Here is a 14,458-nt window from a genome sequence, read left to right as displayed (position 1 = left end):
AAACTTGATTTTATCTGAATTTTACTTTTCGAATTTGAGAAACACCTGAATTTCCGAACCTTGAATTTTTGGATCAGATTTTTTTTTTTACATTGAAATAAATTCATATTTCAATTATAAAGAGGTTAATTCAAAACCAACAAATTCGGTGGTATATTATTATACTATTAAGTCTTCAATGCCTTTTCAAATTTTCAAAACATTATGTCACTGATTTGCTTCCATAGACGTGTACTGAAGATGGTTGACAACGTTCTCTTGGCAGATGGCATCTAAAAACCTTTGCAATGTGACTTCCTGTCAGGAAGTTCCGGAGTTCAAATGTCGACCGCGTAAAAAACAGAAAAGCTGGTTTGTGTACAAGTTAGCGAGCTGTCTAGTTTTGTTACGTGACTGGCTACTGAAAACAGTCATTTCTATTGAAATATATGTATTTGATTCCTGATACTCCAATCACAAACGCTACGCTTATCGTTTCTCACTCTGTGAGACAAGCTATGTAGCTAGCTACTACTTGCTAACAATGTTAGCTAGCTAGCTAGCCATAGTAAAATGCGATGCCAGCTGTGCTGTTCCGAGAACTTGAAAGTTAACAGATATTTTCGGGAGTGGGGTCCAGTTGGCTTGCTCAATAAGTTAGCTCCCGGGTAGAAGGTAAAATAAGTTAGCTAAACGATAGACCGTCTAGTTATGTAGGCTAGCATTAGCAGCGAACATTTGGACTTTTAAAATGAGCGTTTGCAGTCATACTATTACTAACGCTAAGATCAACAATGGCATGTAGTGGGGTTTTAGAGCCACTGACTGAACACCCTCAGGTGTCTTTCTTACATTCGACGTTGGAACCGTTTTTTGCTGGTAAAACGCTGACACTAAAATGTCATGCCCCTGTGACTGTCATCGCACTCCAGAGACATTTGTCTGCGCAGCAAAATACTGGATCTCAGCAGGCACCTGATAGTTACAACTTTGACATAATTGTAACAGACGGAGTCTGCCAGGCGAAATGCCTCCTTGATCAAGGGTTAAATCATTTGGTCCACAAAAACGTCCTTCGGAGTGGAATCGATATCCATATAAACCACTGCTCTTTTATTCACAACGAGAAGAGACTGGGTCAAAGTTTTGTTTGCATCAACAGGATCGAATGTGGTTCACCGTTACGGGAGTCTGGTATTTTACTTGAGATAAACGACCTTGATTCTATCCCTATGCTGTCTAAGAACGGTTTGGGTGACATTTCACTGCAGAACGATGCACCCCTTCAAATTGGTCGCAAGCATTACCTGGCCCTGTGGAACAACGAGGATCCAGAGGGCGCGGTGTGGGTCCCAAATATCAATCCGCCAGATGTAGTCCTGGATGGTGAGAGGAGTTTCCTGATTATGAGTGCGGAGATCCATAAATCCATATCACGTGACAGTTATAATGTTTATCTACGGTTCCTCTACAGTTTCCAAGATTCTGTTCCTCCGGGATCTGGAGTCGTCACTTGGAAACGCACCGCGACCCATCCCCATCATAGTGAGGATTATTCACAAGTCCAGGCTACGGTATTATGGGAAATTTGGACTCAAGATTGACTATCCATTCCAGGTGAACAAGTTAATGTAATCGACAGAACCAATGCTGTATTTTGCTGTAGTACAAAGTGTAGCCTGGCGCTTAACCCTGTCTCTAACTCTGACCCTAATGATGATTGTTTGCAGGCATACTTTGAGGTTGCTGACCAGAGTGGAACGATGTCCCTTGTCCTCTGGAACGAGCTGTGTCTTGAGTGGTACCAGAGATTAAACGTAGGAACTGTGCTCTACCTCCAGAACTACACCCTCAAGCCAGGCTATCCCAACAGGTCACGGCCTCACATCAACAACAGCACAATGAAATCCTTCTACTCCGTAGGTAGGAACAGTATCAGTAACTTTATTTTGATAATCATGGATTTCTGTTGTAATATGAGTACCTGAAAGTTTTTTTGCATGTAAATGTGTTACAGAAATCTGTCTGAATGCTCGTAATCCAACTGCCAGTGTAATTGTTGTCCCACCCAAAAGTGTGTCCTTTCAGTGGGGTCTGCCGGAGGTGGTCTATAACTTCACCCCCAGGTAGGCTACTTTGTTTGCAGGGATTTTCCCTGGTAAAAGCTGTAATGTAGTCATCTCACAGTCCTCTGCCTATGTTTCTTACCTAAACCAAGTGCTAATTTACAAGGCAAAAATGAGCAACACATCAGGTCAAATGGTAGTGTTCTCTTTTGGCAGTAAGATGAATAGTTTGTTTGTATTCTCGGGGAGCTAAACACAGTTGGAGGGAGTGATCTTGTTATAAAATTTCATTTCTGCATCTTTGAGCTACACGGAAACAGTTTCTTCTTTATTCTGTACATCTCTTAGATCCGAGTTGGATAATTTGTCTGACAATTCTGCCTGTGATGTCATTGGCCTGGTAACTTTCGTTGGTCGAGCAGAGAGAGTGAAGCATTCTGGGACCACTGGTGAGAAGTGTCTCTGTGCAGCTGGAATTCATCAGCACTGATGAGCACTGTCACTGGAATGTCACTTTTCTGTTGTCGAGGCATTATTATTATTTTACCTTTAAGAGACATTAAACTGATTATCCATGTTTTTCAGGCCCGGAGAAATACTGGACTTACCGCTGGGTACATGCAGTCGATGGAACGTCAAACCTCCCTTTCATTTTGGAGATATTTGCTTCTTCGCAACCAGAAATGTTCAATGGAATATGTCCAAGTAAATCCACTTTACTGTCGACACATTTGTCACCAGCGGTTTTCTTTGTTTTATTCAACACCTGTTGTGATATGAACTTGATTGAACATCATGGGCTGGTAGTGTTTGTTGTATGCTTGGACTCTGCCTCCACTCATCCTGTCCTGCCTCTACTCTCCCTCTACTCTCCTTCCTCTCATCCTGCCCTGCCTCATCCTGCCCTGCCTCTCACAGTGACGTACTTGGTTTGTACTCAGATGAGAATGTGCCGTGTGGAAGGCTCTCTTCCCTACCTCACCAGCAGCTGTGAGACACAGATCTTCATCACAGGTGGGTGCACACGTCTTGCTCTCTACATACCAGAAAAAAACCTGTTCTTTGCCAAGAAACTTGTGCAACGGGAAGTAAACTGTCATGTTTTTTTGCGGGGGGTCCTTAGGGTTTCACAAAGGCCAGCCTTACGTGTGTGACCCCTGCGTCCGGCGCTTCATCCAGTGGACCAAGACACAGAGGGACAGCGACATTCTGAGAAGAGCTGCTGTGGGCGGCCATTATTGCTACCCTCCCGCCCCCCGCATCTTCACTCAGTCTGTCACAGACGGCTCTGGTGAGGAAGATCTTTAGCAGTATGTCTTTAATGCATACAGTGTTCACTTATTTAAAAGTGGGGTTTGTGTTTCTCAGCTGAAGTACCTCTGGTAGCTGCTGATGAGCTGAAGAGAGAGTTGGAGTCACTTCAGTATCGGGAGCACAAAAGACTGGCAATTCAAGGCCGGATCATGGCTGTGCAGTACCGTAACCTGCCAGCGGAGGCACTGACAGACCAGGGACAGGTGAGCATTCAGCCCACACAACATCAAAAGTGTACCTTTTAAGATATGGATGTCACCATGTCTCATGCTCTGTACTGCAGACAGTCCAGTGTGTTGGTGTGAGTGAGGCAGCTGCAGCAGAGCCAGAAACACAGATGAACAGGGAAACACTGCCCTCTGGTGGCAAGAACTGGAACATCGGGCAGAAAAGAAAACTACCCAGGAGGCAAGTCCTCCAGTCAGTCTGATCCATATTTATGTTTTTTTTTCTGCATATTTGATATCTTGATTATGTTATTTTACCTGTCGTAGAGATGTGAGGAGATTCTACACCACTCGTTCACGGACGATGGCAGGAAGGTAAAACTGAGTTTGACTGAAAGTTTTTACCATCATTTTCTCAGAGGCATTGGGTACAGTTTTCCCCTCTGTTTTAACGTTTTGGAATCAAATTTTGCAAAACCTACTAATGATGATCTTGAACGTGACTAGTTAGCCAGTAGCTCAGATAGCTTGTGATGAGCTCTAAACTGTAAATATGTTCATAGTGAAACTGGACATGGTTCTGCAGTGGATGAGCCCATGGATCAGGAGGAAAGTGAGGAGGAAGAGGAAGAGGAGGAGGGTCCTGTAGAGGGTGGCACTGACCCCACCAGTCATACGGTCTCAACTGGTAACGGCGGCAACCTTCCAGTAATAATAAACATGTTGTCGTCTACACACACCATCATTACAAGCATGTCAAAGTCCCCGCTCTCTCTCCAGAGGGGGACGTGCCTTCATGGGAGAGCGCTTCCTGGTCATCGCTGAAGAGAGAAGTGGCTGTGCACCTGCACCCTGCTGGACTGGATGCTGACCACTTCAGTCACAAGTTCAGAGTTCACGACCAGCAGCTCCTCTTGCAGCTGATCAACCTCCACCCTGCCCGATGGACACGGGAGCAGACCCCCGACCCCAGACCCCCGCTGAGCCACCACGGATACTACCACCTCACCATACTAGGTAAGGATTGTTTTATTTTTTATCATCAGCAACTCTTCTCGCTTACAGGTGAATCAGGAGCTTGTGACCCTCCCGGTAACCGTGTTTCTGCGGTGTTGTGCAGGTATAAACCAGCAGGTTGCCGTGGACGCAGCCTTCCTCCCTGTGATGTCTTTGGAGGATCCCAGGGCTGTGGGTTTACCTCAGGATCCCCATGACAACAGGTTGTTGTCCTGTCTGAGCGCGGGCTGCCTCTGCCCGCTTGGCGACCCCCAGAGCCTGAGCGAGACCCCAACGCCTGACCCAGGTAGCCATGACGACAGGGATGCAGGGTAGCCATGACGACAGGGATGCAGGGCAGTCACAACCCCTGGGGAAGCGGTTGCCAGGCACTGTTATTCAGCTGTGGCGCAAGAGCCAGTTGATGGATCGTCACGGGGATGGGAGGGTGGGGGCCTCTGGAACGGGGTTTGGGGTTTCGATCTCCAGAGTTGGGACTAAAGGTTAAAGTTAAGACGTCTACTAGAGATGCACTTAATTGAACCAACAAATTACATAAAATATTTGTTGTCTTTGTGTTCTTACAGAGGAGATTTTAGCAACTGCAGAGGAGCTAAGCGAGGCCCCTGTTGTGTGTGTCCTGGACCTCTGCCATCTAGGAGAAGACAGGATTGAAGTTGTCATCAACAAGGTGTATAGGATGACGGATGTGGCTTTGATTTAGGAAGTGGTGTTCAGATGACAAATGATCACCTGTGTGTATATGCAAAATACAGAATTTTTAGTATTTTTTTAAGGCTCATTTTACAACAAATAAAAGTTGTATTTTTAAGGAATATTCCTAAATTAAATGGTAGGAGATTGTCTTTTTTTCTACTGGTTCTCTAGGATGGAAACTACCTAAACTCTTGCTCTACTACTTGTGATACATGAACAAATCTACAAATGAACTGTGTGAGGGGGAAAACAAAAGTTGGCTTTTGTTTTCTGATACTGAAATGAAGGTGGGTGTTCTAGGAGTAAAATAACATTTACATAACTGGTTTCACACCCTTATAACTGACTCAAACATACTGAAAATAGTGCCTGACTGAGGATGACAAAACCCAATCCTATTACAGTACCTGTATGCACATGACTTTTCAAGCTTACTCATGCAAACATATGGTAAATACATATACGGGCCAATGAGCAAGGTTCACAGAGATAGCAGTGGAGTGACGTGGGCGTGGTTAAGGTTACCGGGAGGCGGTGTCAGTTTCTCCCCTGAGGCGCTTCCTTCTTCTTAACCAGGAAGATGAGGATTGTCTGAGCCACAGCAACCACACAGAGCTCTTCAGAAAGGAGGACAAAATGAATCTCCACCGACGCTTCCTCCCAGCTCTCCTCTGTCTAGCGGCTGCTCAACATACAGCGGAGAGTATGTCATTTTGGACGACCACGATCACAATCTTCTACTGGGACTCGAGTGAAAATCGAACCGTCCTGCAGAGTTGCTCAGACTGTGGGTTGTTTGGGCTCCAGTCGCCCGTCACCTCGGTGATGGGGAAGATGACTGTGCCAGAGTTCCACCCCCAGGCCTGTGACCCCCACACCAGCTTTAACCGCACGTCCAGGCCCTGGATTGCCCTGATCGAGAGGGGAAACTGCACCTTCTCAGAGAAGATCAGGGCTGCTTCTGCTGAAGGGGCTTCTGGGGTGGTGATTTATAACCTCCCGGGCACGGGCGATGAGATGACCCCTATGGTACACCACGGTAAGATGTGGCTTTTTTCAGTCTTTAGATGGTCATCTTGTTTCCACTCTCTCTCTCTTGGAGGAGACATACTGGATAATCTGGATGGAAAGCTTATTTTGTTCATATTTCCATGTAACGCAAAGTGGTCATGTGATATTGACTGACAAAACAATACAACACTTTGTTCCTAGAGCCTCATAAAAGAACAGTCATTTGGCACTACCGATATCTCTCCCTTGTGTTACAAAATTCAATAAAATTTGACATGATGTTTTGGATATAACTATAGCTCAACTAATGGCCTAATGGATCCATTCAGTCCTGTTTGCTGGGAATAAAAGGCGCGTCGGTACCTTTTCTCAAAGTAGGCAGACTGAGATTGCCCCCAAGCTTTCCAGTCAATGTGTTTATACACGTTTCTGTTACTGTGATCCACCCATATAATCCCTGGACCGATTAATTCTTAGTTTAAGTTTAACACGTCATCCCTTTGATATTAAATGAAACCTTGACGCGTGAGGAAACGGCATGGAATATAACATCGTTCAAATTAATCGAGCATTTTGGTCGTTGTGTTTCACATTCAGACGGCATTCATTTGGATAATGTAAAGCAGTAGGTAGACCTGCGTTTTATGTTTTTAGTATCAAGCAGATTGTGCTATTAATGATGTACGTCTCCTTTAAGAAGTAGGTGGGCGTGTACTATACAATTTGACCCCATTGAAAAGAGGAGTGTGTCGCTGGACTGGTTCACCTGTCAACACTGAGCAGCACTTCAGTTCAACGTGAATTGTACAAAAGGCATCAACTGTCGTTTTCCAGAATTGTTTTGCTTCCCTAATACGTCGAGAAGCGATATCAAACTGTGGTAACCCGGATTATGGAACGGTTAGCAAAACGGTATTTTTTTTCATGGCTGTTTGTGGCTTCAAGTATCCAGGTATCGAGTTTACATTTTGCGCAGGCGACTTACATATGCACAGCTTACCTTAATGTCTCTTTTGTTGATGTTGAAAGCAACGAAACTGTTTGGCGGCATGAAGAAAGCGGGCTTTATGGACTAGATTCTCCCAAAATGACAGTGACGGGGGAAGTCTATGTACCTCGTCCGATGTACGGCTGCCAGTCTGATGATGCATTTTATGATGTACCAAATGAGTCAAAGGGATGGATCGCGTTAATTCAGCGCGGTCATGGATGCAGTTTTTCCGAGAAGATCAATGTCGCGGCCAGCGAGGGGGCAATTGCAGTCGTGATTTTTAACGATCTTGGTACAGATAGAGTAATCCAAATGTCGCACCCAGGTATGTAGTTTATTATTCTCGGAAAGTCACTGTTGCAGCAGACCAGGACATTTGCCTAGGTCGTTGCGTAAATGCAGCGTAGGTTACTTTGCCCCTTTACCACAGTGAGGGAGACATTGTCTCAAATTATGTTACGACTGAAAGTGTAGTCCTCTATCAGATGTCCTCTGCCAAAACTGCCGGAACGTTGTCACTGTTAATAATACATGTTCTCTGGTTAGTTTTAAATCATTTTGAGATCTCATTAAGGCCTGCTTTCCCTGTCTGTCTGTTTCAGTTGGTTTTTAAGACACAAATCCAACAGAAGTTAGTTGATTAGATTACCAACTGACAATATTGTAATGAGGTTTATTCATCAAAATGGTAATGGCTTGTGTGAACACGATCAAACCAATGACTTGAAAAATGCTAAATGCATAATGATCTTTTTTAGAAAACTGTATCGAACATTACACTGTGTATTTGTCCTCACCAATGGCAGTATTCCTTAACAACAATAACATTTAATTTCTGTACTTGTTCACAGGGACTGGAGACATGGTCTCCATCATGATCGGTCACGTCAGGGGCCTGGAGATCGTTAACCTGGTCAAGAAGGGTTACCCCGTCACCATGACGATCGAGGTGGGCAAACAGCACGGGCCCTGGATGAGTCACTACTCTGTGTTCTTCGTGTCCATCTCCTTCTTTGTGGTGACTGCTGCCACGGTGGGATACTTCATCTTCTACTCAGCACGTCGCCTCAACAGTGTCCGCCAGCAGAACAACAAACAGGTAAAACCACACCACGCTAAACGATTAGGAACAGGAATTATTCTGTTTCTTTTTTTTCTTTTTGTGAAGGAACTGTATTTGGGTATAATACAGTCCTGTATGTCTTTTACTTTAGGTGGGGGTGTGGTGGGGTGTAAGGAAGTGGGGGGAGGGGAAAAGGGGAAAACAACAACTGTTTACTCTTAAGATAGGGAGTCAGGTGGCTGAGCGGTTAGAGAATCGGGCTAGTAATCAGAAGGTCGCCGGTTCGATTCCCGGCTGTGCATAATGATGTTGAGTCCTTGGGCAAGGCACTTCACCCTACTTACCTCGGGGGAATGTCCCTGTACTTACTGTAAGTCGCTCTGGATAACAGTGTCTGCTAAATGTAAATGTAAGATGATACTTGTCAAACCAGTCTAACTCTTTCCCGTACCAAATAATTCGTTTGGGACATTGAGAGCGCTTGACAAAGGCTTGACCTTCATTGGTTGAGATTCTTCAAAGTTACATTATCCATGAAACCTGATACAGAACTTTGCTGCCAAGTAGCTTTGGCAAACTCGGAACTCCAGTGACAATTGTTCTTCTGAACAAAAGTCAAAGAATGCTGTGCAATATCTCTGTCTGTGGAACAGTGAGTTGACCTATCACCTAACACCAAAGACAGAAACTTCTCTTCCCCTCAGACTACAGCATTAAACATGCGTTTACGTGTCCAGATTCATGTGTGTTATGGTAGGTGTGTTTGAATGGAATCATTTGAAACCTTCTCACTAGTTCATATGGTGTGTTATTGCAGAGCAGGCTGGGTGATACTAACGACACAGAAACATACTCTCTGCCTGTGTACTTCACAGTATATTACTTGGTGACGTCACTTAATAATTTGTTGGGGGAAATTATATTTTATTCAGGTAGCAGATGTTTTTAATCCATGACAACATACCAATTGTGCCTATGGACAGTACAGCAGGAAATCAAGGCTCAGAACTGCATAGTTTGAACAGTATTTCAGTGGTCAGTGAGGGTTCTGTGTTTACTAGGGACGGTGTGCAGTACCATTGTTTTGTATTATTAATCTGTCCATTAAGAACACAATGTGGTACAGTACAGTACTGGCCTGTTGGTCTAGTTAGCGTGAGTAATGTTGCGAGTTCTTTAAATGGCGGACAGACGACCAGACAGGTGGAAGGGTTCTTGTCACTGGGACAGTGTTTTCCACAGTATGCATTCCAAATGTGTTTGTCCACTAAACGGTTTTAAGTCAACTTGATGTGTTTATTCTAGAAGTGTCTGAATAGGATCTTAAGGTTGGTAAACACTGTCAAGCAGACACACGCTTCATCATAAAGGGTTTGGCTGTACGGTTAAAGAATGTTAGTTATGTAGTATTATCATTTTCAAAGATTAAAGCAAGCCTCTTTGTTAAACCTTTGAATCTTTTACTGTGGTACCAGAATTTCCTCTTCAGCTGATTGTATCTCTGGTATGTTACGCAAGACTAATCCACCGTCACATGGAGAGATCCACAGTTTCAAGCTCACAGTCGTTATCAACTTGCTGTCATTTGTTGCTGCGTGAGAGGTAACCTTGAGCATAAGAGTGAGTGTTCTCTGTAAACATGTGTACAGAATACTATTCTCACTTCAGACCTCTTCACTGTATGTTTAGGTATGGGGGCTAGCTCACTGCACAAGCAGACACACAACAGCTCTCAGCCAGGCAGACTTGTGTTTCTGAGTGGGCAGCTGGACAGTGCGAGCAGCACTAAGTGCGCCCACAGCAGGTCGACATTGAGCTCAGGGTTACAGGGCACCATTGTTCAGCCTGTAATCTTATGCAAAACTCCACAGCTCTGCTCCTCCTGTCAGATAGCATGATGACTGTATTCTCCTGCCAGTATGAATCTCCCACCGTACCTAAACAGACCTACACATGTGTATCTGGATGTGAACCCTTTCAGGACATGGGGAAAGCTCTTGTTCAAGCCAGCAAGTCGATTAAACGTTGGTTTATCTTTCTAGTATATACGTGTCTTGTGTTTAACTGTTTCCTGTTCTCAGAAAGCATTATCCTTCTTTCATTCTTCATTTTCATATAATTATTTTCAGAGAATCACCAATGTAAATGTTATCTACCTGTGAGGCCTCTTTGTGTGCACCCTTAACACGTTATGTGACTTGTCTTCCTGTGCGCCTTTGTGCATGTTATTTAGCACTGTTGCCATGGGGAGAGTTGTACTAGGAAATCCAGGGCATCACCTGTGTGTGTCACCTGACCCAAACCAGTGTTGTCCCTAGGTTTACAGCTTTGGGGGGGGGGGAGAGACAGAAATGACATGCCGTCGTGTAAATAAGATAAATAACATAAGGCCATTTAGTTTGTTTAATAAAAGCAAGCTTTAGACCTGTTTTTATAGGAAAGGTAACCTTAAATCACATCTTTTGTGATTTGGCGCTATATTACAAATAAATAAAATTAAAATTAACATTTTTATTTGGGGGGCAGGGCGCCCCCCTAATATAATGGTAGGGGAAACACTGCAAACACAATGTTTATATTCCAAATTGTAGTTTTGTAGCTTCTGTGTGGAATCTCCAAGGATAAAGTTCCATACCAAAGGCCCCGATGTAAATCTTCTGTTTTGACATCCTGTAAGCTGATGCAACGTTTCCAATGTATACCCTCAGAGGGCAGGCTTAATGACACACAGTAGGGTGTCGTTAATGAAGGGTGTCCTGGTTTGCAAGTGCCCATGTGGGGAATACTAGTCTCTAACATGACATCAGTGCACGAGATTTTCCTGCTCCCTGTGATGTAAAGACATGAGGTCATTGAAGGTGTTTTGTTTTACGAAAGGTCTTCATCCATGCCTTCTCATGTTGTGTGTTCTGCCCTGAAGCTGGTGTGCTGGGGAGGCTTGCTGTTGCTCATGCTGGAGAGGAGAAGCGGGTGGCTCGGTTGTGTCTGATCTTCCTCTCTCTCTCCTCCCAAACAGAAACATCTCAAGGCTGAAGCCAAAAAGGCCATTGGTCAACTTCAGGTGCGGACCCTAAAACAGGGAGATGAGGTAAATAAAAACAAGCCTAACCTGTCACTTGTTTGACTAGACGTGTCTCCTATGTGTCCACCTTGCTTGGCCTCCATCCTGTATGGTTGTAGCTCAGATAATCCAGTCTGATTTTTGGGGTTGGAGTATTTTCTAAATCCAATTTCCAAAATCTGTCCAGATACCCTTTAAACTGCTTACGGAATACATTCAAAGAGGGTTTTGGTACAGGATGGCCCTTTTTGAATCAGTTTGAAAGATAACATATTTTGGGGCTTCATGGTGGCTCACCGGTTAAGGACACATAGTAAACTTTAAAAAAACAAATATTCTTGTGATCCTGTTTTCGATGAGAAAATGCATGACTCTGCCTAGCAATGATTGCCATTAGAATACATTGTCAGTTGGCTTCATTTGTTTGTCCTATAGGAGACCGGGCCAGACGCTGACACCTGTGCTGTGTGCATCGACGCTTACAAACCTGGAGATGTGCTGTCCATTCTCACATGCAAGTATGCAGTGTTCAGACCAGTACAACAACTTGTTCCCCTTTTAAACGTCAGTTACACTTCCTCATACCGGCCTGACGCTGATCTTGTTTGGGTTTCTGTCTCCTGTCAGTCACTTGTTTCATAAGAGCTGTATCGAGCCCTGGCTGCTGGAGCACAGGACGTGTCCCATGTGTAAATGTGACATCCTTAAGACTCTCGGGGTGGCGGTAGGTTTTCACAGCACTTCCAGTATATTGCACAGCACCCATATCCACACGATTGTTGATATGTTTGGCTGGAGGACCTCAGATGGATGCGTCTACAGGTGAGTGAAGCAGTGACTCACCTCTGTGTGCTTCTCATCAGCACCCTGACGACGACGAGTCCAGCCGCCAGACGTCCGTCCCTCCAGACTTCCAGTCCTTCCCCAGCGTCCCCGAGGACGCCCAGAGCGACACGGCGTCCTCGGGGTACGCCTCCGTCCAGGGTGGGGAGGACCACGGCAGCCCGCCTCAGAGAACCCCCATATTTGAAGGTAAGGCTCGTCTCTCGTAGTCTGGCCTGGCCTGTTTCCTTATTGCGGATATCGAACCGTGAGCCCCTGCCTGCTGTAGAGGTTGTTGGGAGTGCCTAAGCATAGATGTCATTCAGCATGTGCACGTCTAAAGATTCTTTCCTTCACATGAACTTGATAATATGTACTGAAGCCGTAGCAGCACGTCATTTGTCAGTCCAGTTCAAAATCTTGTGGTTCGATATTCCTATTACTACTTTGTCAATACTCTTTCTGTAAATGTAAGGCCTCAGTATGACATCTGCCTCAAAGCTAAATCATATTTTGTCTGTTACAACATGTAATAGTTTCAGGAAACCTAATTGCTTGGCCATGGCTCTTTGTTTTTATTTTGGAAGTTATTCCGGGCCAGCCTGATCCTGGTTCGGTCCACATAGAGATCCAGCCCCAATACGACAACCTGGCATTTGAGGGCGACCTTCAAAACCAACGGGCTCCCAGGATATGAACAGCATGCTTAGCACTGCACTGGAGCCTGGCTAATGGGACTCGCACCACAGTCAATTACATTCAAAGATGTTTTTCCTACTGGTTGTGAAACAAGCAGAACCTGTAAAGTGAGTGTGAGGTTGTTCTAGGAAAAGAGAATGTAGCCTATGCATATCATTGGAATCGATGCAATCTATTTAGACGCAATAATAATGTCTGAACTGGTACTATCTCACAGGTTTTAATGATAATTGTACATGTCGTTTTCATTTTTGTGTTTGTTAACTGTGTACGAAAAGTCATTAGGTCACCTAATGTTTTTGATTTCTGTGCACTAATAGAACACCCACAGGGTATAGGACAAGACTGATCTGTTTTTAAGAAACTTAATGCAGTAATATATCAGCAGAAATGATGCCTTCTATGATCGTATTTGCGATCTTTCAATCAATATGAGATTTTATGATATTGTAGAAGAGTGCGCTGCATGGCATGCTGCGTGCACAGTTTTACCTCAGTATATCTCCTAATCATGGTTTCTACGTCTCTTATCACATAGGGTGTCGGTGACTGTGGACAGTCACTTTGTTTTTTGTTTTTTTAGTTTTTTTTTCTCTTGTAAGGAACAACAAAAATATTCCAAATGTAAATGTTCTTGTTGTCTTCAAATTCTATTTCACTTCATGCCATGTCTACAGTGCTTTTTCCTTCTATGGACTAAGAGATGCAAGTTAGAAGTTGGACTTTCTCTTAGGAAAGACTCAGATTTTGAAGTATGCAAGTTAACATATCCTTTTGCCACTACACCTTGTAACATTTTCTAGGTATTTTTGGTTGCCTCGTGCAAATGATTGAACTGAATAGTTTGTTTAGAACACATCGTGCATGCACTTTAAAATGAATACTATTTTTAAACTTTTTTTTAAAATATAGTGCGCAGCCTTTCCAATGTAAAGATTTATAAAATATTTCGATTAAATGGGGGACAAAAGGTATTCTTTATTTTTTTCTCTTTTGACAGTAATGTAGGGGAATTGATGTATGAAAGAAGTTGAAATGTTGTAAATAAATTTGTTTTATCAAAACAATTGTTTTGTCATGGATAATTATTTACAGTGTTCAGAGTGGATTTGCAGATGTTTTTGGTTTTCTACACTTGCGGAGATGCTAAACATGTAGGCTACTATCTTATCTTATCTTACTTAATGGGAGAATGAATTGCGCCAGTGCAAACTAAGGATTAAATCACAGGATCAAGGATGGTACACCATACGCGTATGATCAGGGTCAAATAATGTTATCATTTATTTATATTAATTTGTTAAAGAAGTTGGGTGTAACTTAACATGTATTGTAGATGTGGAGTGACTAGGCTATGTATTTATAATTGACACTGATATAACATCTGTCTGTTACAGATCAGTCTAACTCTGTCATCGGAACCTATCTCCTGTCTGTTGGAATATTTTCTTTGATACATACAGCACATCGATTGTAAAGCACTATGGGACAGCAAGTGCGCATACTGAAGGACACCCGTTCTCTTCCTAACTCTCTCTAAGGTAGAAAAACTACAATCCCAGAAACCATTGC

General features: G+C 43.7%; 2 protein-coding genes across 3 annotated transcripts; both read left to right on the top strand.

Moving 5' to 3' along the window:
* Positions 1 to 537: 537 nt before the first annotated feature.
* On the top strand, positions 538 to 5,378 carry radx (RPA1 related single stranded DNA binding protein). The gene is made up of 15 exons (XM_067257207.1): positions 538 to 1,365; positions 1,454 to 1,596; positions 1,710 to 1,902; positions 1,997 to 2,105; positions 2,394 to 2,494; positions 2,631 to 2,750; positions 2,964 to 3,059; positions 3,169 to 3,336; positions 3,414 to 3,562; positions 3,643 to 3,767; positions 3,854 to 3,901; positions 4,090 to 4,214; positions 4,307 to 4,543; positions 4,647 to 4,829; positions 5,110 to 5,378. The coding sequence occupies exons 1-15, from the start codon at positions 774 to 776 to the stop codon at positions 5,244 to 5,246; spliced, it is 2,526 nt and encodes an 841-aa protein (XP_067113308.1). The 5' UTR covers positions 538 to 773; the 3' UTR covers positions 5,247 to 5,378.
* Positions 5,379 to 5,471: 93 nt separating this feature from the next.
* Positions 5,472 to 13,953, top strand: rnf128a (ring finger protein 128a). 2 transcript variants are annotated; one of them, XM_067257208.1, is made up of 8 exons: positions 5,472 to 5,526; positions 5,816 to 6,278; positions 8,093 to 8,340; positions 11,321 to 11,392; positions 11,801 to 11,883; positions 11,993 to 12,089; positions 12,229 to 12,397; positions 12,775 to 13,953. In XM_067257208.1, the coding sequence occupies exons 1-8, from the start codon at positions 5,521 to 5,523 to the stop codon at positions 12,882 to 12,884; spliced, it is 1,248 nt and encodes a 415-aa protein (XP_067113309.1). In that variant the 5' UTR covers positions 5,472 to 5,520; the 3' UTR covers positions 12,885 to 13,953. The 2 variants fall into 2 exon arrangements, with proteins under 2 accessions (XP_067113309.1, XP_067113310.1); XM_067257209.1 differs by lacking the exons at positions 5,472 to 5,526; positions 5,816 to 6,278 and adding an exon at positions 7,037 to 7,566.
* The last annotated feature ends 505 nt before the right edge of the window (positions 13,954 to 14,458 follow it).

This window comes from Osmerus mordax, chromosome 19 (assembly GCF_038355195.1).
Source record: "Osmerus mordax isolate fOsmMor3 chromosome 19, fOsmMor3.pri, whole genome shotgun sequence".
Taxonomy (NCBI): Eukaryota; Metazoa; Chordata; class Actinopteri; order Osmeriformes; family Osmeridae; genus Osmerus; species Osmerus mordax.
The sequence above is the reverse complement of the archived record's forward strand: the minus strand, read 5'-3'. Positions and strand labels throughout refer to the sequence as shown.

Bases quoted from the DNA above. Each gene is read 5' to 3' on its own strand.
- rnf128a (XM_067257208.1), top strand. The intron at 6,279-8,092 runs GTAAGATGTGGC...ACTTGTTCACAG, and splicing joins GACCCCTATGGTACACCACG to GGACTGGAGACATGGTCTCC. The intron at 12,090-12,228 runs GTAGGTTTTCAC...GCTTCTCATCAG, and splicing joins TTAAGACTCTCGGGGTGGCG to CACCCTGACGACGACGAGTC.
- radx (XM_067257207.1), top strand. From the start codon at position 774: ATGGCATGTAGTGGGGTTTTAGAGCCACTGACTGAACACCCTCAGGTG. The intron at 2,106-2,393 runs GTAGGCTACTTT...TACATCTCTTAG, and splicing joins GTCTATAACTTCACCCCCAG to ATCCGAGTTGGATAATTTGT. The intron at 4,544-4,646 runs GTAAGGATTGTT...GGTGTTGTGCAG, and splicing joins CTACCACCTCACCATACTAG to GTATAAACCAGCAGGTTGCC.